Source organism: Stegodyphus dumicola, chromosome 8 (assembly GCF_044657685.1).
Source record: "Stegodyphus dumicola isolate Sdum_Otavi_A_Nest chromosome 8, ASM4465768v1".
NCBI classification, from domain to species: domain Eukaryota; kingdom Metazoa; phylum Arthropoda; class Arachnida; order Araneae; family Eresidae; genus Stegodyphus; species Stegodyphus dumicola.
The window spans coordinates 86,327,249-86,353,264 of NC_140775.1; the positions used below are offsets into that span (position 1 = coordinate 86,327,249).

At 31.4% G+C, this 26,016-nt stretch overlaps 2 protein-coding genes across 2 annotated transcripts; both read left to right on the top strand.

Annotated features, from left to right (window-relative positions):
- The first annotated feature begins 4,193 nt into the window (after positions 1-4,193).
- On the top strand, positions 4,194-12,873 carry LOC146995884 (uncharacterized). Its single transcript, XM_085822956.1, has 3 exons — positions 4,194-4,223; positions 9,553-9,712; positions 12,350-12,873. Exons 1-3 carry the CDS (start codon positions 4,212-4,214, stop codon positions 12,649-12,651), a joined length of 474 nt encoding a protein of 157 aa, XP_085679082.1. The 5' UTR covers positions 4,194-4,211; the 3' UTR covers positions 12,652-12,873.
- Positions 12,874-18,861: 5,988 nt separating this feature from the next.
- Positions 18,862-25,349, top strand: LOC118182283 (uncharacterized). The gene is made up of 3 exons (XM_035351608.2): positions 18,862-19,026; positions 21,437-21,593; positions 23,068-25,349. The coding sequence occupies exons 1-3, from the start codon at positions 18,994-18,996 to the stop codon at positions 23,352-23,354; spliced, it is 477 nt and encodes a 158-aa protein (XP_035207499.1). The 5' UTR covers positions 18,862-18,993; the 3' UTR covers positions 23,355-25,349.
- Positions 25,350-26,016: the final 667 nt, after the last annotated feature.

Sequence of the window (26,016 nt, forward strand, 5' to 3'; positions counted from 1 at the left end):
ATCATACATTAAAGAAAAGAAAGATTAATGTGCCGCTGATGTGAAACCGTGAATGTTCTTAAAAACCTTTTATGCAAAAGACTGAAAATAACCCATTTGTAATTTAAGTATAAATTCTTAGTAAAAATTTATATTACACATGATAAGTGTATTTTGCTATATAAGCATTTTACGATATAAAAAATTTTATGTTAAACAAGGAGAAAGGCTATTTAAACGAATAGGTGATTGAATAAATAACATGCAAACCTATTCGTTCAAATTTTCGTTCAAAATTCGTTTCCTAACCTACTCGTTCAAATAGCCTCTCTTCTTATTTTAAAAGAATTACTTCATCGGTTGCTTCCTGCAAAATTTGTTGAATCAAACAATAAAATTGCAGTGTGCTTTTGCAGATTTCAATTTTAAGTCTAAACAAGTGCTGTTTTGTGCTGTTTTTTTTTTTTCCTTTTTTCATGAAAATTTCATCACAGATTATATCAGCTCTAATGCATTGCAACAGAAACGATGATCACGTATAAGGTTCTAGTTTTATCGTAGTAATAAGTTACTTTCTCAGCTCCCTTTTTTGCAGATTCCATGTCATCAGCGGAAAGTTATTAGTTATGGAATATAAACTTATTCTTAATTTTTCTTTCTATTACGATATACAAAGGCACTTTTTTATAAACTAATAGCAGACCTTAATTTAGGGACAAAGATGGTCTTAAGCTATGGACGCATTGTTTAAAAGTCTAGGTTTTGCAAAAAGATTTTTAAAAGATAATTTATTACGGCAGTGTACTAGGTAGTTACATGCCTTAAGAAGAAGGCGTTTATGAAGAACTTTCTTAAAGGTATTCATTCACATTCATATCATACACTGGGGGGGGATCTCAAAATTCCAGCAAAGCCTGTCTTATTACTATCTACTAGTAATAAAAATCATAGACCAGCGCTTCTTAAAACGTTTTCATACATGACCCGTTTTTATCGTCAAGATTTTCTCGCGATCACTAAGTATATGAAATAAAAAATAAAATCTATAAAAATAAATATTTCTCCATTAATAATTTATTCCTTTTTTAAGCAATATACGTACGAAAAGAAGTAGTTTTAGGATTTGTTTTAAGGATACAAAAATAAATGAAAGAAAATCACGTTTTAATGAGACTGATGTATTTTGTTGCAAAACAAATTAAATTTGCGTGCAATATTTGATACTGTTGGACGTAGAGCATCTTCACTGTTTTTCAGCGTTGAACGATATTTGGATTCAGTTAAAGCTCAAAAAGGTGTTTCAAATTAAATATTCGGTGATGACTAGCATAAAAATATTCAGCGCCACTTTAGAAATTGTGAGAAATTCTCTTCTACGATCCAAAAACCAGTCAAAACTATTTGTGAAAACTTACGCTTAAGCTTCGAATCACTTAACAGTTCAGAAAATTTCTTTTCCTTTCTCTTGTGGCAAGTGATTAACCTCATTAAATTAATGTCAATCAAAAATAGTTTCTGAGTTAAGACAACTTTTTGAAAGCAAAATTCGATATAAAGTATTTACAAAAATCGAATCCCATATATTTTGCGTCTAGGGCTTTTAAGTTATCCCTAGAAATTTTTGAAACTAAAATTATTATTTTCCCCATTTACAAGATTTTCGATAATCGGAAACATTTCGAATGAATAACTTTTTCTCCTGTTCTTCCAAATGTTGGGTTTGTTTAATAAAATCTTTAATTTTATGATTCGAAATTAATATATTGTTATCTTTCCCTTAAAGAGACTAGTTGAGGTCATTTAATCTGACAATTAGATTAAAATATCGTTCAATTAGTACAGCTTTGATATCTTTGAGTCATTTCGGAATAGAGCAGAAAGATCAGATTTTTTTTTCAGTGAAAAATATAATGTAGTCTTTTAATAACTATAATCTTCATAAACTTTACTCTCTGTATATCTATCTTATTTTTTAGTGCAATAATTTTTGTTTTCGACATATATGTATTTACAGAGATTGAAAAATAAACGGCTATTAAGGGCACGACTTTTAATAACGCTAATAATTCTGACAGCATCCTGAAGCATATCGTTTATTTGCATTGTGACGTATTTTTGCTGCAACAGCCTGCCGGTGGATTAGGCAGTGTGTTAGTTATGTGATTATCATCCAGAAGTCACAATAGTCTAAAACCAGTGTTTTCTCCCGTAATGAATTTTGCAGCATCTGTGCATACTCCGATGCAATTCTTCTGTTTTAAGCCTTCAGTTTTAAAAAATTCATCAAGTTTATTTCCTCTCTTATATGCTTATTCAAAAGACAACAAAATAAACAGTCGAAAGTTTTCTTTATAAATATATTAGTCGTATACTAACAATGGAGCTATTTTTGAAATATCAGTTGTTTCGTCCAATTGATTCGTAAATTTTGGGCTTCCTTTAAGTCTAGTAATAAGTTGTTCGAATTGGTTGCAGTTAATTTCAGAAATTCTATTAGCGACAGTGTCGTTTGACAAAGGAAACTTTCGAATTTTATTACCATATTTACTTTTATGAAGTATCTACTATTCTAATAGCAGCAGGTAATATGAGATCTTCTGCAATAGTGTATGGTTGTATATACTTACCAGGGCGGGTAAATATTTTTCGCTAACAATTATGAAGATTTTAATAGTCGTTCGAAATATTCTTTTAGTTTGTTGACGTTTTAGAGTTTAACTTTCTTTGTTAACATGCAATGTGGCTAAGTCTAAAAGTATAACAGAAAATTCTAAAAGTGTATAAGACCTTTTTATTTTAAACTTAAAAAGAATGAACAGAAGGCATTCTATTGCTTAAAAATCCGCCAGCACTTATGGCTAGAAACTCAAAGCAGTAAGTTAAATGTAAAGCTAAATTTAAATAACTAATGGCCTAAGGCTACAAATGGCAAATTAATGCGAAGTTGGCTCAGAACTTCACCGGCGGGAATTCAACTATACGCAGTTATAACGCATGGCTATGTAGAATAGCATACCTAGCAACGTGGGCCTTCAAGATATGCATTCTCGCTGTAAAAGGGAAAGAGAGAAGTGATAGTACAGGTTCAAAACATAAAATAACTGATTATTCAAATTAAAGAAACCTCACAAGGTGCGAAGAATGCTTGGATTCAATAGGTCTTTTTATGACAGTTTTATATTTTCCATAGCCTACCATTACAGCAAATTTAGGCTAGAGGTTATTCATTACCATCCCAGTAGTTAAAAACAAAGTTAAACTGTAGAAAAGTCTCATCATATTTCCTTTTTCGCATCTTAGATGCCTCATTAGATCCGCTTGAAGAAACCTGCATTTTCATATGCATCATTACCTTTGTTACTCAAGATCAACCATTTGTCCATGAGTTAAAATATTTTTATTCTAAAATATAAATAAAATAACATGTCTCTTAATAAGTCATTCAAATAAAAACGAACATTAATGGAGTAAAATGCAATATTTGTTCTTGCGATGTACATACGTGTTGCAATGAAACAGAATTAACTGTAAGTATACTGTAAAAGCTTTAGCGTTACTATAGCATCTTTAGTAATCTATTCCTTTAAGTATTTCTAACAGTGTTATCATTTGATATTCAAAGCATCTTAAATGCACTTACAATGTGATTGCGAAAAATACAGTTTTCTTACTAATTTGTCTACAAATTTTGCTCAAGTATTAAAAATTTGTAGATTAAGATGAAATTCGTAATTTTATTAGGGATTAAGAAATTGATTCGGAAAAATATACTTAAAAATATGAACTTCATACGTGCTGAGAACTTCTCTCTCAATTCAGTTACCAAGTGTTTACAATTGCACAAGCATTAGCAATAAAAATAAAATGCTATTCGGCTAGACAATGTTGTTTGATTTTAATACCCAAACCTAGCCAAAGCAATTTATAGAATCAGCAATTTCGATTCATTGGACTCCTTTAAACGTTGAATAGTCTCTTCATTTAATGTCTGGCGTAAATATCCATTGGGTTCTAAATATTTTTAGGGGAAAAAATGTCCTTTTGCAGCTTAAAAATGTTTTCTTTTAAAAAAGATTCATTGTTGTTGCAAATGACAATAGCATCAGCTTAATAAAGAGAAATACGTAAAAAATATTGTTTTTCTCTCCTCCAGTTTCATTTTTTCTTTACAGCCTATTAAATAGCGTGTGTTTCTGAGTGATACGTTTGTAAGTGTTAGAAGGCTAAGCAAAATGGTTGGCAAAGTAAGTAAGTTCTTGCGCTTTTTTTTTTTTTTTTTTACTTTGGAACTGGATTAGAATCTTACCAAAATATCTGGTGATCATCTAAAATCATATGTTCCAAAGACTATTTCTAATTTCCTATCTTCCAAATGTACACTTTTACGAGTAGATATTCAGATACACATATAACGTTACCTCATCAACGTTCTAAACGCCGATTTTGCAAATATCACATTTGCTATTATAATTTCCCACCAGTTTTTTAGCATTTGATATATAAATGTTTAATTTACTCGCATGATTGTAGACTTCCACCCTGAAATCTGGAAACGGACACACAAGGAGAAGCTTTTATAATGGTACTTTATCATAAGGCCTCGACATAACTAAGTAAACAAAAACCGGTTGTCATCTAGAAAGTTAAGAATTATCTCACTGGAAGTTACAAGCTAGCAGTTGACAATTATTAAAATGAAATTAAATCAAACGATTGAAATTAAATACTTCTTAAGCGTATATTTGCATATTAAATTTTTTTTATCTTGGACAATAAAAATTGAGTGAACCTTTCCTCGAGACGATCATCTAACGCTCCAAATGACAGCAGTCTTATCCGTGTCAAAGCTGCGTTCCCACTGGGGTTTATCTGCGCTAACGAACACAATTGACGCAGCCGACCCATCTCCAAAACCAGTTTTTTCCCATAGGGTGGCAAGTTGAAAAATCTGAACTGCAGGCACAGCGGAGCTAGTCGACACATAGAACTGATTCCGTTAGCTCAGATAAACCCCAGTGGGAACGGGCCTGAACCAGTTTCCCTTCATGTTCTTCCAAGGCCGATAACTTTCAGAAGGCCCGTTCCCACTGGGGTTTATCTGAGCTAACGGAATCAGTTCTATGTGTCGACTAGCTCCGCTGTGCCTGCAGTTCAGATTTTTCAACTTGCCACCCTATGGGAAAAAACTGGTTTTGGAGATGGGTCGGCTGCGTCAATTGTGTTCGTTAGCTCAGATAAACCCCAGTGGGAACGCAGCTTTCAGAGGTAGTTGCTTACGTGAGGTGGTTACCACGAAAAGGTCCACTGCGCTCTAAATTTTAAGTTACTAAATAATTAAACAGATTGTTGAATAATTAAATCAGTTAAATATAAAGCTAATTAAAGAAAAAGCTGATGATTTAAAACATTTTTTCCAAACTAGCCAAACACTGATCCTCTAAATCAGAAGTCCCTTTAGTTAAACAAATTAGTTTGAAATGATTAAGAAGGTAATTAATGCAGATATAGTACAAGGGAGAACGTGTCTATTGCATAAAGACTGTTTTTATGTAATTCTTTTAAACAACAGTTTTACTTATACTTCTACATGTAGTTACTTCGTGACTAGATAAATGTTCTTACAATTGTATGAGAATTTCAACTCAGCAGTACTGACAAACAGCTAATGGGCTTAGAACTGAAAATAACATCTTTTGAGTGATCTTTATGATTACTGAAATGTTCACCGCTGAAACTAATTTTTTTCAGATTATAATTAGTATGTGTGTGTGTGATGATGGCAAAGCCTCGAGGGCTATCTGCCTAAGGGGAGGGATGCCTTCGTGGAGACTTTCTAAGGGAAACTGGCTCATGATGATGCTGATTAGTGAACCACTGGGAAGTTTTGATTACAACTGGCCAGTTTCAGTTAATTACCGCGGACATTCACTTACGCCAGTGGTCTTTGAGCTCAAAAAGCATTTGATATACTTATCTACTAAAATTACTATTTATTGCTACTAAAATCTAAAGTTCTTTGTCAGTGCAAACTGAGAGGAAGAGTACATAGTAACGTCCTAGCTAAGCTATTGCTGTCATAAACAGCCATTTCTAATCCTTGCTGGTTTCCATCAGCGTTTTTTGAGAGTGCTTGTGTTTATGTTTTGAGATCGCGAATAATTTAGAGATAGATCTACTTAGCTTATTGTAAATATCCAATATTTTTGAATTTAAAGACCCCACAAAGAACTTCAATAAATTTGTTACAATTTTAGTTGTATAAGTCACAATGTCAATAAATTTTTAACTTAGTTTCTAACTCCAATCTGTGCTCACAGTAGTTCTAGACTTCAAGAAACTACAAGCCGTTTGTAGAGCAGGAAAGTTGTATTAGAAAAAAATGAATACTTATTTAGGTTTATCGTTAAACAGTTTTGAAAGATTGCTAGAGCCCAAACATGCTTGCACATTGAAAATCATTTTCCCTAAAATTTTGTAAAGGTTAACTTTCCTTAAAGTTAAATACTAAGTTTGTTACAAAAAAGGTTACTTCCTGCAGTCACTCAAAATTTTGTCTCAATCAAAATATCCTCATTTTAAAGCAAACTGTTTAACGGCAAGCTTGAATTTTCGGTACAATGTGTTCCTGGGAATCTTTTTTGAAACATGAAGGTAATTCATAGAATTTGAAGAAATGTAATTCATAATAATATATCTCTATCAAATGAAAAATCAGCTTTGCAGCTTATTAGTATTATATGTATAAGTTTTATTAAACATGCGGACACGTAAGTGTAATAGGTTATTATTCTTGATTTTTTGCTTACTTCTATATTTATGTATCTGCGTTACATACACATTCATTGAATAATTAAACCGTTTAGTTATGCAAATTTATAACATTTAAAAAATCTACTATTTATGGCTGTTGAGTGTGTGTGTGTGTGTGTGTGTGTGTGCGTTTATGGCAAAGCCTCGAGGGCTATCTGCCTAAGAGTAGGGCTGCCTTCGTGGAGGACTTTCTAAGGGAAACTGGCTCGTATACACGTTACACATGGGGAAAACCACGAAAACGCCCATGCAGCCAGCCCGTTCGCGGGATTCGAACCTCGGACCGAACTACCAGTGTTCAGCGACTTTACCGCTCGGCCGCTGGTGGGCCCTTATGGCTGTTGAAAAACCAATTACAACTTTTGAATATTCATAAAATTTCAAAATTTCTTTTAAACTGGAATGAAGGTTGACAATCCCTGATGTATGGATTTCCTTCTTATTATAATTAAACACTGTAGTTTATTAGGTATCAAAAATCAGTATTACTTGCGTTTAGAAACAGAAGTGAAACATTTGAATTTCTTTCTGGTTCCCCTATCAACAAATATCTTTACACTTTTAGCTTACATGCCCCAAGTATATGCGCGGTGTAAAAAATAGTGTTAAACTTATCATTATCATAAAAAAGAAATGCAGCATTTTTTGTGTGTGTATCTGTTCATTTTCACATAACAAGGATATAAAACTAAGCATTCACCCGTGGGGTGATCGGGTGTGAGAGAATAGTCTCAACGCAGCTTATGCGTGTCATAAACGGTGACTAAAATAAGTACCCAGTGTCCACGGGTACCCTGCCTCTGAGGATTATATCAGGGGATTGGTCCTCCAGGTCAGGGTTTGGGCGTGAGGCTAATAACATCATCTCGTAAAATCCTAATCAAAGGAAGAAATTTTTGGACTGTCGATGAGGAGGCGATTTGGAAGGGATTTTTAGAGATCTGAGATTTGAAATGGGAAATAGTTGCGAAAAGTACAAATGCCTGGAGAAGACTTTTGAAGTAGGCCAGGGCCCGCCGTGAGCTGCCGAGTTAATGAAGAAGAAGAAAGCTAAGCACTTTTCATACATTAAAAGCTGCAATCTGAAGGCAACTTTCATTTTTCTAATGCTGAAAATATCGTCATGGAATTCTTTCTAAAGATGTTAAATATGTTCCTCTACGGTATATTACTTTTCGACTAAGTAGTGGCTGATAGTACACTGGTTATCATAAATTAAGAAAAATCACAAAAATCACGATTACTGAAAACGTTACACGTAGAATTTAATGAAACTTACCCACAATATACAACACATAGTAAGGTAACAAATAACATAAAAAGAAATTAACAGACAAATATGGTAGTATAGAAATTAGCACATGTATAAAATGAACAGATCAAAGGTGTCAGTTTGCTATAGGAAAAGTACCTTCAATATGGAATATGATCGCCTCTAGAAGCAATACAGCACATACAGCGATGTGTGATGCTTTCAATTATGCGGTCTATCAGTTCCATAGGAAGCGAGAGCCATTGCTCTTGCAAAGCAGTTGCAAGCAGAGCAAACCTCCCTCCAGCTACGTCGATAATGTGTATATCTTCAGGGATCAATAATTTTTATCATCCAGAGTGTGCTTTCCTTTAAATTTAATTTAAAAATATTGCTAAATTATTTGCCGTACCCCTCACCTGAGTTTAAATGATTAACAAATAAATGTTCTCAAACTGTAGGTCGCTGGTGACCAAATGTTATAATGGCCAACGCTATGTTACGATTTAGTTATTTCAAGTTTGTCTAAATTTATTGTACTTCCTTATAACATAAAATTTATCGTACTGCACTGTAATATAAAATTTATTGTACTGCCCTATAATATAAAATTTATTGTACTGCCCTATAATTATTGCACTATGGATTGATCGCTAGTGACATTTAATCTGTAAGTCATCAGTGACCAACAATCTTGACTAACACTGGCGGGCTACAAATTATTTTTATTTTAATAATCTGTCTCAGTTGACCGCACCACTTTAAACTGGTGACCCACTAATTGATCAGCAGTGGCCGAAATCTGTAGTTCTTTTGCGAATAATTTTGACCAGCACTGATGTGTTTCGATTCAATCTTAATAGACAAATTTATTTGAGTTTATCGCTCATGCACACCAGGTAACATATGAATTGATCCGAACTGGCTTAGTCTTGAGGGACATCAATATCTTCTCATTTATTTTTGATATTAGATATATTTTTAGCAGTGCCCTTGTTTATATTTTTATTTTTTAACCGCCCGAAAGGGTTTCTGAAAATTTTTGAATTGTTACATTACTTTACGATGACTGTCAACATATCATCCGTTCGTCTCGGCAAATGTTACCAGTTTATTTTAAAGGTGTTCAGTTTATTTTTCACGCATCTTCTGCAGAATCAGCTCCCAAAGTGTTGCTAGTTGACATCACTTAGGGATTTTTAATTTATGTAAGATTTTTAATTTATCTTTAGAATTTAATCAATTTGCATTGTTTAACAAACTGAGTGACTTAAAAGCAGCAAATGTATTTCTAAATAGTTGAAATCTATTTTATTTTTTCAGTACTTTACCTAATTTGTGTAAAATAAATTACTTTAATTAATAAAAACATTTTTAACACCATATATAATATTGTATACGTGGTACAAAATGGTTTTTGAAATAATGATTTAGCAGGTTTTTATTTATATTATTATTGTTTTATTACTACTTGCAATTTAGTTACTCATTATTTTATTTATTATTTTTAGGTAACGATCACATGCAGTCTTTTGCTGTTTTCTGTTATTGTTTTACAAAGTGAAGCGGAGATATACAGCATAGAAAGCGCAGCTTCTCTCTCAGGAGCTCCTGTAGGCTTCTATCGAAGGACTGGTTTAGGGAGAGATGAAGAAAATATAGCTTCCTTAAGTAAATAAAAGTTTCCTACATGCATACTATTTTACACACCCTGCATAATTATTAATTTTACTTATTTTTTATCACCCAAATTTCATGTGTTGAACAATCTTTTTAGCAGCTTCTTTTCCTCGTGTATTGTAAAGCCACTAGGAGCTCTAAACAGTATTTCTTGAAAACTTTTCTATCACTTCACCGAGAGGTAACCCCGCATTTTTCAGTTACCAAACTGGTAAGCTGACACAACAGTACATGGGTTGAATTCTTTGATTCCTTACATGCCTCCATCCCTACATCTAGAAGACGGTTGGGGTGGGATAGGTAAATTGATTTAGTTAGGTTAAGCTAGTGACGAATCCCTCTTTCGCTTTTAGTTTAGGTGCCATTATAGAAACATCACAAGTACATGGAAGACAACAGTAAATGGGCAGAAGTTTTTTAATTCCTTACATCCTACCTTCATCTAACGGGCAACTAAGGTGAGAAAGATTTAAAAAAACTTCCACTTTTAGGTTAGGTGACAACCCAGAAGCATAATAAGTTAGGGTATGAAATATCTTTGAAACGTTTACACCAAGAATCGATAGTGGGCCTTCAGATTACCAAATTAAAAAATAACACACCAAATAAACTAAACTAGAAACCAAAAATGAAGAAAGGAATTGGCGTAACATGAATAAAGTGCAATACTGTAGTTTGGAAGGTCAAACGGTATCCTTCTTCTTTAAACATGAAGATGAAAATGATTTAAAAAAAAAAGCAATGTGCGTCGATTAAACCGGCATAAGGAAGTTCGAAAATTTTCGTTTTAGATGGCAGAAAACGGAACTCTCTAGCAACATCTGTTGACAGAAAGGTGAAAGAAAAGCAGTTAAGTTTAAACATTAAAGAATCTCGGTTCTTTCATGCTATTTAAGTGAAAGAGTTTTGTTAGTTTCTCTAGCGCCACAGAATGGTATAGTAACGACTATACCGCAAGAATATATAGGAGAAATGTTTTTGGTTTCTTATAACACGACCCCGTTTTGATGGTTTAGAAGCTATCATTACTTTTGTTTATAACGCATTATTTTAAGAGCTTGTTTCCTAAATCAAGTTTACTGTTGTAAAATATTATGCTTTAGTAAGAGAAGACTTCTAAAATAATAACGAAAACTTTATTTTATTTAGTAACAATTGCATAAAAGAAAAAGTATAAAAATGGCAAAAGTAATATGCGTACAAACGCAGAGCGTATATGAAAAAGTATTAGAATCAAACCATTTTTTCCCTCATTTATTGCAAGTATCTTCTCCGTAATGTCCTTGTCGGACTGCCTATCTCATGTTAGTACAAAGAATATCAATTCGATATATATATATATAATGAAAAAACTAGGATTTCTTTTCATTTTTTCCCAGAATTTTAACTGAATAATTAGAGTTTTAAGTTCGTTGCTTTCTAAATCTCAGATAATTTTAAATTTTAACTCATTGAAAGGTCAAAATTATTTACATAAACAGTTTTGTTTAGTTATCCTTTGATGATATTTGAAGTTAGAAAAAAGTTTGAAACTTTATAATAACAGTTTCCTGATATTTTAATGCAATAATTCTTTAATTAATTCAAATGCCAAAGTCAATAGAATTGCCCAAGGAATTGATTAGGGCAATCTAAAATCTCAGGTAAATCATGCTTTCAGAAGCCTTTAAGGCCATTTTTCTTGTTTTTTTAGGATGAAAACGCATTTGAAAATTGTATGAACCGAAACTTTGTCTGAATTATATGTTTTGTAATAAAAAATAAAACTCAACCACTGAACTGACTGCTTTGTGATAGAAAGATCCGAATCTATCTAAAATCATGATATTAAAAATTTCTAAATTTTGAAATGTACCTGAGATAACTTGTTTCTGGAAAGATAGTATTAGCAAAGATTCAGATCAATTAATAATCATAGTTTTAAACAATATTAAACACCATCATTCAATTTTATGTTCTATGCTTTTATCTACTTTTCCGAACACTTTCGCGCCAAGTATTTAGTAATTTTTAGCAGCTACATTCTTTTCAAATTCCTTATGAAAGACTTTTTGTGATTATTTTAAATAACTTTTACCCTTTCATATGCTGCTAAGGAAATCAGTTTACACTGTCCGTTTACTGAAAAAGGACTACTTTGAAGTTTTTCCCTGATAGTGCTAAGCCACAAGTTGCAAAAGAGATCAAGGAAACATAATTGGTAATTGTCTGGAAAACTTTGAAATACTTGGCATTCAGTGTGGATGTAACCATTTTAAATTATAATTTATTCTGGTCGATACAAAATGCTTTCATTCCAATATGTTTCCCGACATTTGACGAAATGTTAAAATTGGTTGATGACTTCATCCCGTCGCACCACGAAATATTCTTCGCGGCTGAAATTCCTTGGCTGTCTAAATGATGGCAAAAATTTCATAAATAATAACAGTTTTATGTTTAAAAAAATCTTTTCCCCCCCCCCCAGAGGAGTATGTCACATTGCCTTTAAATTTCTTTAAAACTTATTTGTATGCCCAAAATGTTATGCAGATGAAAGTTTAAAAAAATCTTTAATGTTTCCTATAAGGAACAAAAAGTACTTTTTATATAGTTTAATTTTACTAAATGTAATGGATCTATTTTCAGGTGGTGCTAAAGTTGGTGTTTACAGCAAAAGGGAACGATTCCAATCTCAGTTAGTTCCAGTGCCGTACGGAAGATTTCTTTCGGTTCCTGGACCAAAAAAATCTCTATATGCACCTTCTAAACCAGCTCCACCTGCTCCAAAGCTACCTGCAACTAAACCAGTTTCACTCAAACCTGCAACTAAACCAGTTTCACTTAAACCTGCAACTAAACCAGTTTCACTCAAACCTGCAACTAAACCAAAGGCTGGAGTTGGCGGACGAAATCTTGTTGGATCATTGCTTGGTGGCATACTAGGATAGCATATATCTTTTGTTATTCAGAAAAGTCTCGTGAACAGATACAACTTTAAAATTCTCCAACTTAGAAAAGCAGCTCTGAAGATCTCAGTCTGAATTACCTATATACCTCCTTTAGAGTAAATAGGAACAATGAATAGATAACTAAAATACAAAATTGTTTTTAAATTTTATACTCCATTCTGTAAAATCATATGCATCTTAAATTAAATATTACTGTTTTGATTGTTAACAAGTGTTGTTCAATCTATGTCAGTCTGTGTGTAAATATAATTGAAATTATTTCTTAAAAAATAAATTCTCATGTTAACAGTGCCCCGTTAAAAGAAAGCAATGTAGTCCAAAAATTTCTCAAACAATATAAATGAATCCAACTACTCACAACTACTTCCCTTACTTTCTGAAAGACATGTTGCCTTATAATATCACTTATTCTTTAATAATTAGAACAAACAAATAGCTATTATAATATAGTTATATAATATAATTTGGTAAGGATTTTTAGTACATTTATACACTAACATGTAATATCCATTTATAAATCGCAATTTTAATTGTTAATACACTGCTGATGCTATTTTGTCCCATGGGCGCCTTTGATAGTTTTACCATCGTCCGAACTATGATTTAATTTTTTGTTTGTTTACTGTTATGCTTAGTAGTTTGAGAAGTCTAAGTAAGTGCACTACTAATATTTATGAATGTCAATGAAATGCATTACAGTCTTTTTGCAAAGAGCAGAGATTTTTAAGTTGCACACGGAAATTAAAACTGGGATTTAATAGAATTTTATCTCTTCGGACTGACTTGCATTGTTTCATAAATGCAGTTAAGTGAATAAATAAATAACTTGAGAAAAAACGTGTTGATTGCGTAAAAATGTTTAAATAACAAACTAATTATAGTTATTGAAATTAATCGAAAATAGTGTTCATTACATAGCTTAAATTACTTTTAAACCTAAATTTTAGAGTACTTGCAAGCCATAACATAGAAAATATTATACTAAAAGGAAAATTATTAGAATTTATTAAATGCAAAATATTTCAGTATAATATTTTTAATTTAACACAGGAAAAATGTATAAATTTTTGTTTATACTACGTATTGCAAAATGGCATCATTAGTACTAGCTGAAGCTATTTAGCGTCTAGCGTGAGGCTATATGTGGTGCGGACGAATTATCACTTAAAAATTAATTTAACATATTATAACTTCAACAGGGACTAAACTGCATAATGCCGACTTGTTGCCTGGTTTATTTAATTATAATAAAGTATTCTATGGCTATCTGCCTAAAAAACGGAGTTCTTTTTAGAGGACTTTCTGAGACAGACTGGCATGTATCCACATCATACATGAGAAAAAGTTTCGAAAACGCCCACGCAACAGATCATCGGAATCGAGCCCAAGCCGAACTACCAGTGTTCAGCTACTTTAATGCTCGGCTACCGGTGGGTTACTACGATTTGTGTTTGTAGAAATTTGACAGAAAACTCTCCTGGTCAAATGCAGGACATAAAATTTCTATCTCAACAAATAAAACTTCTTAGATATGAATGCCTATGGAAAACTCCTGACTCTCCGTTAACTATTTTTAATTCAGAAATTTGCAATTTTTGCTACAACCTTCAAATTTTATTATTTGTGAGTGCGCGAGATGAAAGTAACTCACATCAGTACAAATCAATTCAACCAATTATTACCAGTTTATAGATAACAAGCAAATGTCGTATCAGTGCTCAGCATCTTCTAGGTGGTATCTAACAGACATTTCTAAAATTTTCGCTTGCTCATGCGAAATCATAAAAATAAACAGAACAAAGCCAAGATTAAAAGGAAAAGTCAGGAATATTTAGAATGACTCTTATAAATATTTCTGAAGTCATAAAAGTCTATGGCCAGATGCTCAGAAAATTAGGATTAAATCAACCGTGGATTGAAAACTGTATTTTTTTCCTCGCCAGGAATTCGGTTTGACGTATCACTTGACAAATATTCCAGTGAGTTAATTTTGAACCTTTGGAAGGCGGAACAGAGGAGGAAGTATATTTATGTATGCTAGAAAATTTTCTGCCTTTATCATGAATAAATGATAGCTTCATTTTTAACCTGATCTTCCTGAGAAGATATGTAGTGTTTATAATAAAGACAGGGTAGATATTTTCCGCACAGTAGGCTGATAATAGCTACTAAAAAAACAATTTTGTTTAATTTTTTGCATCAGACTTCGAAGTTAAAATATTTGGAAGAAAGAGACATTCAATAAATGTCTTATATATGATAACAATCAGGATTCGAGAATTAAATACTAACAGACATTGATATTGCCGAAGAAATTAATCAAGCACAAGTGATGAAAATGGAAGAACTAAAGAGCTCAACAGCCGTTTCGAATGGAGAAATAGGGTGTATCAAAAATGCAATTAATTAATTTAATTAAGTTCTGAACGGGTTGGAAATAAAATGAGAATAAAAATGTGTTCTAATAAAGATTTTAAATTAATATATTTACGTCCAAGTTAACACACATTAAGGGGTTAATACAACCAAGTAAAACCCATAATAATCTTATTTCTCATCCCTCTCATTTCTTCTCATCAGCCTTTCCTTTTAAACTCTTGCCATAATACACCATTCCACGCCTTTGTTACAGAAACTTGCCTTATGACTTGCTACATAATTCAATGGAAATTATCAGTCACCACAGATCTTTCTTTTCCGATTTTTCTCAACCCTTATATGTGTTTCTTGAAACTTCTAATTCTATTTATTCACAATACTACCACTCATGCTATTTTTCACCGATGTAATACAATTTACAATGTTTTCAGCCTCCAGCTTTAATAGAGCCATTCTCGCACTCGGATGAATCAATTCCATTAGGTATCTTTATATTCATGCTGCACAAACAGGACTGCATGGAAGGAAGCATTAGGAAAAATAAATAACATAGCAATGTAGCTTATTTTTGTATACAGCGTATGTATAAAATCCTTATTCGGCCTTTATTTTCACAACCATTGTTCGTTCACATACTAAATATTTTAAGAAAGCAAATATTCGTGTCTGGCGTATTTAAAATTAAGCAAAAATTGCGAAATCTAACGTTTTATGCAATCCCGTCCCTGTAGTTATACTTAGTAAACGTTTAAACTTATTCTAAAAATAACAAAACATAAAACATTTGACTCCGTACAACAGCATTAACCAAGGTAATTAATTTTAAAGTTTTTATATCATCCTTTTAAAAATTCAGGAGTCGCACGTAAATTGAAGAGCGGAATAATAAATTTAAATAAAATTAAAATGAAACACAATTTAAGAAAAGGTTTTGGTGTTAACATATTAGGTAACAAGCACTGATATGCAGAGTGTCGTGAAAAATTTTTATCAATGTAATTTTTTTAAAAAAAGATCTTATTCACACAATCTTATAAAATTCATGTTCCAGAAAATAGCGGCAGTCTCCAAGTATTTACTCTAGCCTACTTGTAACTAATTTTGTATAAATAAAAAATGAAAAATATTTCTAGTGCAATGAAATGTTTTGGGTCACGATTAAATTATGGTTCTAAAGTAATAAATTGCGTATAAATATTAGAGCATTTTTAACATTTGAAAACTTATTGAGTATCTCCTTGAAGATACCTTCACCATACCAAATGCAACAAAATTATAAATTAAAGAATGTTATGCTCTAGCGAATCACAAAGAAATACCACTGAATAATACTAAACTGAAAAACATAAACCTAGAAATATTTTAATTAATTTTTAACAAATCTTTCAAGCAAAGGTAGAAAAATTACCTCACACACTCATTGTTGCGCCATTACGATGAAGCAATAGACTTAAAAGTTGTTGAAATATTGATTACACAGAATGTTGATCCATAATGAAGAGCAAACTTGGCAACCGAGGCAGATTAGATATTAATTTATTTTAAAAAGTTATGTTGCAGCCAAAAGCAACTTGGCACACTGCTCGTGTCTGTTCCAAAACTCTACATTTTTGATAGATTTGCACAAAGAAGAGAGCAACAAGAGCAGTCCAGCTAGGCCGACGTGTAGAAAGTAAATAAATTGTGTTCAGGGTGAAATCTTAATTCAAAATGAGTGAATTTCGTTTCTCAATGCATTTGATTAATTAATACTGCCATAAAATTATCATTGACTTTTTTAGTTCCATTTACATCACCAGAGTTATGAAAGAGTCATATGACATGAATTAGGCTCGAAATGATACAATGCAGAAAAAGGTTACTATTTTTAGAATAGCGAGGTGACATACTAAAAATCAAGCATTAAAGAGCTATTCCTAGTTTAAATTATATTTTACATCTTTCTTACATTCTTACATATTTTATGTAATATAGAACTGATTTTTCTTCAATTTAAAAATACCATAACATGAATATTTGTGTCATTTATACTTTTGTAATTAGCAGTACATATCTAAGCTAACGTCGCTACACAAAGACTGCATAAAGACTTCGTCAATAACATCAGCTGTATAATTCTTTATAAATGGGAATAATTTTAATTCAAATAACCTCTACCTATCAAATAAGCTCTATCAGAACTCATTAATTTTTAAGTAAATAAATGCTCAGTAACATTTATGCATAACATGCACATTTTTTAATTTAATATACAATTGAATGACATTTTGGATGTTTCACGGCCTGTATAATCATTCCTTTGCAATATTTGAAATTTGAATCTTAGATCAATTACTTTTCAGCTGTTATGCAAAATCATAAAACTGTTATATATCATTTTTTAATTCACTTTTATTATTAAATAATGTGTTCCCCCTAAAAAGCATTGTTCACAATATTATTTTTGAACTGCAGGTTGTTGCAATGAAAAGAAACACACACACATATATATATATATATATGTATGAACGTAAATAAACATATATATAATGCAACTTGGAGAGAGTGCATTTTTTTTTTCGAATTTCGCATAACCTATTAGTTTTTGGTACGGCATTTTGTCTTGATTTTAATGTTAAACAACTATTAAAATTTCTATTTCTATATCTAAAAAAATCTATAAATTATTAGCAAAAATCATATTTAATTTCAAAATCGTGTATTAATGATAAAAAAGACGCGAATTAAAAACTAAATTACTAAACAAATTCAGTAAATTGAAGCATTTAGTAAATACAATAAGAAACATCTTTTATTAAAGATGTTATATGTTAAACTATCTGTCAAGGAAAACTATGCTAAAAATCTTTTATGTTAAAGAAAACTATACGTTATCAAAAATTTTTAACACTGTTAGTCATTAATTTATAACGTCATTAATTTATAACCCCAAAGAAAATGGAGAGAACACTATATCGACATTTATTTCCAACATCGCTAAATTACGCTACTTGTACAAAGGACTAGTAACCCACAAAGATAATTCCAATTACTTGCATTGTAAAAAGGCATTTTAAGAAAGACATGAACATAGATTTAAAATTTAAACGTGCCTGTCAGTCAGTCATAATTACAAATCTTATTTTTTATACTGTAAAACTTCAATTAGACCTTACATGTTTTTCCAGATAACTGATGCTGATTATCAATGTTTCCCTAAATAGCGGAGCTAAAACTTCCTAAAAGTTTTAATAAAGAAGTAAAGTAAAAGTTTTAATAATTTAGATTTTATTTCATGAAAAAATGTTTTGAACTGTTGAGTAAAATTTTTCTACAAATCTTAAAACGTGTTTAAAAACCTACAAATTATTGACCTATTTGCCGCACCTAAGTATTAAAAAACTATTCCAATCGCCAATATTGCTTTCAGGCAATATTTAAAAATCATTAGATGAGACACGTATTTTTGTTGGGCATAAGCACGATTATTTAAATTTGATAAATTCCAAATGTGTTCAGAATCTCAAATCTATCAAATTCTGAATTAAAATCCACTTACCAGGCGCTTCATGACTAGCCAACAGTCAGCACTAAAATTAACAGTCAGCACTAAAACATATTATTCGACTAGACAATGCTGTTTGATGTGATACTTCCGCCTAGCCAGCAATTTCTAAAATCAGCAATTTCAGTTAATTCGATCCCATTCTCAATTTTGAATAGTGAATTCATGTAACATTCGGTGTAAATATCTATTGAATGTTGAATACTGTTCAGAGAAAAGTGTCATTTCGCTGTTTAAAAAAGAGAGCGAAATATTTCTTTCGACAAAACAAGCCATTGTTACAAGTAGTATCATCACCAGCTTAATCGACAAAAATTGGAAAAAGCTAAATTTATAAAATTTTATTTTGTTTTCATAGCTTGTTAAATAGACTGTCATCCTGTTCAGTAAGTTTATAAATGGTAAGACAACTAAACAAGATGACTGCCAAAGTAAGTAATAAGTTTTTACTAATTTGTTAAATACAAATAAATTAGAATCTTAAGTATTCGTTCGAAACCATAATACAGTTAATTTATTAGTTTTGATAATGAAAAACTCGAATCTCGCCAACAGAAATACTGATTTAAATAAAATTCTGATTTGAATTTTATTAAATTTGCTTCTGCATTCTTAAAAGAAAACTTTGAACTTAATAGTTCCCTGCTTTATTTTGGAAGTAGTTTCAGTTTGTATTGTTTTGCAATTGTACACTTATTAATTATGACAAAGCAGTGTAAGATTATCTCGCTTAAGAATGAAAGCTGCTTCGTGACGGCCTTTCTAAAGAAATCTACCTAGTATTTACATTACACATTTGAAAATCATGGAAATGTTATTTAACTATTCGTTTCTGACATCATGATAATCAAACACACCATGGCCTACCAGTATAGCCGTTTAATCACTTAGCCTTTTATGAGCTTTAGCGTAATTCGAAATGGCCATCTGTAGTGAAGTAAATAAAGCCGCAAAACAATCGTAATTCGTTCTATGATCTCTTTCCCAAAGATTGAACGTTTAAGCTATTGCAAAACTGAGTGAATAATATTTTTGTGGTTTTCTTCATGTGCGACATTCATAGACCTATAGTCCTGGTGTGCACAGACATAATCTTCTCTGACTCAAAATAATCTTCTTCTGATTTAAAATAATCCTAGCATTAGAGTCAGGAAGATAGCGCAAAAGGTACGTTTTAAAATATTGTTTATAATTTCTAACAATATTTATGGTACTGATTTTACGCTACAGCATTGCTATAACAGCATAAATAAATGAACACATCATTCCTGCTACTCCTATAAAGAATCATAAACAATCAGGAAGAATAAAGAATTACCTTTTTTACCTTTATGTTTTTAAAGTTCTTCTATTACATCACTTCTTTCTGTTAAAGTTCCTTAATTATATTTTAGATATTTAAAGGTAATATCGTAATATTAATCAAATAAATGAGGAACACATACTTATTAACTTCCCACTATTCGCATTGCAAAATTATTTTAACTTGAGCCTGTTCTAATAGTGCCAGTTCTCCAAAAAAGCATCCCTAGCGTAAACCGAGGATTATTTAACAGGAGAATAAATTCTTTCGCATTAAAGACATATTTTATGACATCGTTTAATAACAGATGCATGAAAGCAATGCATAACAGGTACCAGAAGCTTTAAGGAGTTACTAGGTGCCCATGGGAAGAAAGTTTGTGCTGTCTGATTATTTCCTGCCAAATTCTTTTTCGACCTTTTTTACCACATACATCTGTTCATCATTTTTAAATATTTTATAATTATTTAGTGTAATACTATACAACATTCAAGTTATTCAGTTCATCTTTTTCAGTTTGTGATGAATTTTAGTTGCATTTTTATCTCAATTAGACGAAATTTAATGAAAGAGCGATCTCATTACTCGGCGGGAGCGTCTATTCGGTTGGATATTTTCACACGCATGCTAAGTAAGCAGAAATAGATGGAATGGAGAAATGATGTGATATATGTGATGTGACATGATATTTAATACATCTCAAATTTAGATTACTAACTGTACAAGTTAGTATATTACTATATTTAGGATGAATTAAATGTTTTTCTTCATTCCTATTTTTATTTTTCAAACTCTCGGGAGCTTAAAAAATGTCATTCAGCTGTTTAGAAAAAGAAAACATGTGACTTTCATTAACTGGCGGAGCCTTTACCTCAAATTATCGAAAGCGAATTTTTGCATTAGTGAATACATTCATATAGGTATCTGCGATGTATAAGTATAACCGAAGTTAAGTTTTTAGAAAATTTTAAAGATTATCTGCTAGCGCAGATAGCCGCCTAAAATAGCTATCATAAAAGAGAAAATATACACAATGATTTTGATGAGTCCAGCTAATGTCATCCCATGGTTCCAGTTAGTAACTAACAATAATACACATGAAGAACTATTTTTATTGCTTTAAATCGCTTAATTAATAACATGCATATTAAATTTTAAAAAAATTTAAATTCATATCATTTGCCGAAGGGTAACACATTGGCGCTGGGAAGATAAAATTATTTTATGTCAGAAACCGGCAAACACTTGTCGTATAAATCGCTGAGTTTGTTGATTAAATCTGAAGAGCAAATACTTCACACTTTGCCGAGTGGCAAACACATGTTTCTAACGCTATGTGCTATGTAATTAATAAAAGATAATTTAAAAATGTGATGTTTTACGTTTTTTAATTTAAGTAATAGTTTTAAAGTTTTTGAAATTTTTAATGATGAATTTTTCTTTGAAGTGTTGGATTGTAATCTCAAATTTTCAGCCTGTAATTTCGTTTTGTTGTCCTTTTCACTTAAATTATTTAGTTTCCTTACTTTATTTTTTAGGTAAATTCATTCATTCTTCTGCTGTTGGCAGTTATTATTTTGCAAACTGAAGCACAGTTGTACAACATTGAAAGTTCAGGTTCCCTCGGTGGTGCTCCTGTTGGTCTTTATCGAAGGACTAGTTTGGGGCGAGAAGAAGAAAACATCGCTTCCTTGAGTAAGTAAAAATATTTCAGTGCATTCCTATAAGTAACCTGCATATTTAATAATACTTATTAATCATTTAAACTTCCCATACGTATATTTATTGCGTTTGGTATTTTCTTTTTCTTATACATGGCAGTATGAGAAAGTTAGGTTTTGTTTAGAAGCTAATGTTTTTAAATTCTTATTTCATTTCTCATCAATGATGAATGACTTATAGTATAATATGGAAAGTGCACAGACAAGGTCCCAAAAGAGTCAAAAACATAATAATGGGCAGAAATTTAACATGTAAGTAAAAGATAAAACTTTACATAGAATGCTGAATAGTCAAACGTTTTATATAGGTTTGTGTAAAATTCAACATAAATTCAGAAAAGCAGACTTCGAGGTATTGATTTTACTGTGATCTTACAGTATAAACTTAAAAATCACTAAAGTATTTCTATGAAAGTATAAAATAAATTAATTTTATAGAGAAATTCTTAAAGCAAAATAAATATAGAGACATTCTAATATCAGTCTGGGTATATTAATATCCTTTATATTTTATTTAGGAAATCCTCTTTAATTATAAGTCACGTATTTACAAACTAAAAGCATTGAAGAAGATATGTCTGGAATATAAGTAAATGTTCTCAGGATTATTTTTCCTTTAGAATGAATTATTAACAACAAATATGGCCCAGTTAAAAGTTAAATATAGAAAAATAATTTTTTAACTTTAAGTTCATATTCTGTACTGAAATTGTAAGGCTGAATCACTAAACTGACTTTGAAATAAACAAACTGAAAGGTATGAATGTATCTAAACTCACCGCATTCATTTAAAGAGTTCTTTTACAAGTGAGATTGCACGTTTTAATGAGAATAATCAGTTTCGTGTCGATTTAAATTTGTTACTAACTAATAGTTTACTTGATATCATTACTCAATGTTTTCTTCTATTCATTTATCAAAACGTATCACGGGAAGTTTACCTGAGTTAAAATATTAATATTTCAATAAACGTCTTATTTAATATGCACTAAGAATAACATTTATTAGACACTGCAAATAAAGCAAATGTTTATTCTTCTGCATGGCATTAGAAATGAAAAGCAGTACACTATTACGAGAGGGAAAGTTGTAAATCCTTACCTAGATGGGATAAGGCCAGTATCCAAAAGGTCTAATTTTTCATCAGAGTCACGAATGGCATCAGAAGAAAAAAATGTCAGCATCCTTTCGCTATTACATTCTAAATCAGGTACATTGTTAAGAGAAAGCTGTAATTAGTACGTTAAAATGAAAAAGATAACTAAACTTTATCCCAAAATTTTCAAAAAAGGCATTATTCTTTTTTCTGTGAATGTACACAAGTGTTGTAGATAAGAGTTTCCTGGAAAATCTTAATTTTACTTGCATTTTATATTTGCTGAGTAAAATTAGCATAGTATACTTTTCATTTCTCTTAATGTTATTAAATTTATCAAATTTGTTTTCAGGTGGTGCTAAAGTTGGTGTTTACAGTAAGCGAGAGCGATTCCAGCCACAGTTTATCCCAGTGCCATACGGAAGCTTCTTTCCTATTTCTGGACTGAAAAGATTTCGATATTTACCTCCACGAGTTCAACCACAACCATATAGCGGCGTTCCGCCACCACCACCACCTCGGGTCGTTACACAGTCACCACTACCAAAACGTCCAGCAGCAGCGTCAAAATCTGGAATTGGCCCACGAGCTCTTGGACTCGGATCATTGCTTGGTGACGTACTGGGTGGTTTAGGTTAACCTGCATGTCTTTACCTTCTGCAAATCTAACACAATTATCTTTTTTTCCTGAATACTCTAAATTTAGGAAAAAAAAAAAGAAAACAGTTACGAAGTTCTCTGTCTGATTTATAAATGCTCATCCTTTATGCCGACTACAAATAATGCAATAGAAAAGAATAAAATATTTACAAATTCTAAGATATTATGACCAAAATTTTACAAATAAATATTGTAGCTTATAATTATTGTGTACTTAATATATTTAGTGTTTTCCAGTTTGTTTTAATGCATTTGATTGATTATATACCTTAAAAATTCACATTCTTTCCCGTGCTAGAAATAAAGTAACAAAAACTTAGCTTTGAAGAAATATTAAAGCATACAACGTTGTGTATCATACTAGTGGGCTGCTAGTGGGCTTGCCTACTGACTCGCCTTCTGAAGACACGCCAGCCCCTTCAAACCCCTGAAATTTTAGCAATTAAAAAAATTATAATAGTAACCATGTTACAAACACACTATAGATATGAAAATCAAATTGAAGAATTAGCAATATAGTTATGCACCAAACTGCAATCCTCATTTACTCATCGCATTAATGATTTACAGTATAAAGGTTTCTCATTTACACAATCTTTAGGTTGGACTGGTTTTAGTAGATTATGGTAAAGCACACTAAGGCTATCAGCCTAATGGGGAAGATGTCTTCGTGGATGATTTTCTAAGAGAAACTGGCTAGTATGCACGTTACACATCGACAAAACCACGAAAATTCCTATGCAGCCAGCCCGTTCGTCTGGAATCGAAGTCAGGTCGGAACTACCAGTTTTCAGGGATTTTACTTCTCGGCTGCTAGTGGGCCTACACTTGTTTTTGGAAAGTGTTCCTAAAGCGTATTTCAAATTTTGTTTTTAAATGCAACCAATCTCTTCATTTAGTTACTGTAATTCAAATTTCGGAAAATTTAGAAATATGTTACAACTTTATAACGCATGTAATGTTCATATTATCATACTGGCTCGGATATAAAATAAAGATTTTTTTCTCCTAAAATCTCCCTTGGAAAACCTTTACGTATTCTATATTTGTAGCCTATTTACTTCCTTTTATACTCATGCATGAAATTTAGACAATTTAATTACCTTTTTTGCAGAAGACTCTCAGAAATGAAATTTATGAGGTAGTCATATATGCAAGATCTTTTTCCCACTCGTAAATAGTTTCCAACAATGTAGGATCATATTATACGTGACGCCTCTAATACTAATAATACTAAAAACTAACACTAAAAATATAAATAGAATGTCTGAGTGCGTTCAGATTTTTAACTTTCGACTGAAGGAGCTCTTTTAAAGTTCAGTATGGTTTGATCATTAAAGATGGCCCTGGTGGAATACGGAAACTTTTAATAGAATATTAGCTGAATCTGCATTTAGACTTGAATGGGAAGGTTGCGTACCATTTGTATATTTGAAAAGTGAAAAAATATATGAAGTAATTTTATAAAAATATTTAATGACTTTAATTAGATATATCATGAATTAAACGCAATTTTATTTAAATCACTCAGATTAAAAAGGTAATATTCTTAAGAACAGTATCTACTGCTTTTAAATAGCTGCTTTTTTTTCAGTCAATAACAGACAGACTAAATTTCAAAGATAAAAAATTTACCTTTTGCCGAATGGCAACAGACTCGAATGAAGAGTGAAATAGCGCATTTGCAGTAGACATGCCGCCCAACCGGTATAGTGGTTAGCGTTGCTGACTACCGTACCGAAGGGTCCGGGTTCGAATCCCGGAGAAGGCATGGATGTTTGTATATGTTTAATAAAAATTTGTAAAAACGTTTGTTGTTAATTTCAATATCAACCCTCACGAATTGGAGGAAACGGCGTTCGCCAAAGTCCTCATCATCTTTCTTCTTGTCTAAAAGGCAAGATTGATACTGATACTGATACTGATACAGTAGACATTTAAACTGAATCTCAAAATCGTGTTTCGAGATTTTTAGCCCTTTTGGGCTAATTATAAACTATTCACAGTAAGTTTTTTAAACATTCAATTTAACTTCTGTTTCTTTTAACTGCATAATGTCAATGACAAGAAAAAAATAACTTGAAAAATTATGATTATAACCCACTAATGCTAAAAATAATATACATTTAGCAAGAAAATTTGGTTTCAAAAATGCAACATTTTACTTCCAAATCATTGTGTAAAATCATTTTTAATAATTAAATTATTTAAGCTGTAGATGCATCTAAACTCTAAATCAGCAATTCTCAACCGGTGGTACGCGTACCGCTGGTGGAACGCAAGAGAAAAATAGCTGGTATGCAAAGAAACAAATATTTTTAATAATTAAATTCAAAACTATCTCCTGGAAAAAAAAAGAATTGATACAAATTTCCTGTGATCGAACTCTAACACAAGATTTCAAAATTAACACAGTTGTTAACTTTTGGATGACCCGCCCCCTCAAAAAAGAATATAAAGGCATTTCAAATAAAGATATCAAATTTTTATTGCCTTTATTTTGCGCCACCTATTTGTGTGAACAAGGATTTTCTTCCATATTGTATTTCAAAAATAAACACAGAACAAAATTAAAAGTGGATCTTAATTTACCCTTAAAGATAAGTGAAATAAGATTAGACATAAAGAAATTGATCTCTCT

Excerpts from the sequence above, each read along its gene's own strand:
- LOC146995884 (XM_085822956.1), top strand. Across the intron at positions 9,713-12,349 it reads AGAAAATATAGCTTCCTTAA|GTGGTGCTAAAGTTGGTGTT; the intron begins GTAAATAAAAGT and ends ATCTATTTTCAG.
- LOC118182283 (XM_035351608.2), top strand. The coding sequence starts at position 18,994 with ATGGTAAGACAACTAAACAAGATGACTGCCAAA. Across the intron at positions 19,027-21,436 it reads TAAACAAGATGACTGCCAAA|GTAAATTCATTCATTCTTCT; the intron begins GTAAGTAATAAG and ends TTTATTTTTTAG. Across the intron at positions 21,594-23,067 it reads AGAAAACATCGCTTCCTTGA|GTGGTGCTAAAGTTGGTGTT; the intron begins GTAAGTAAAAAT and ends ATTTGTTTTCAG.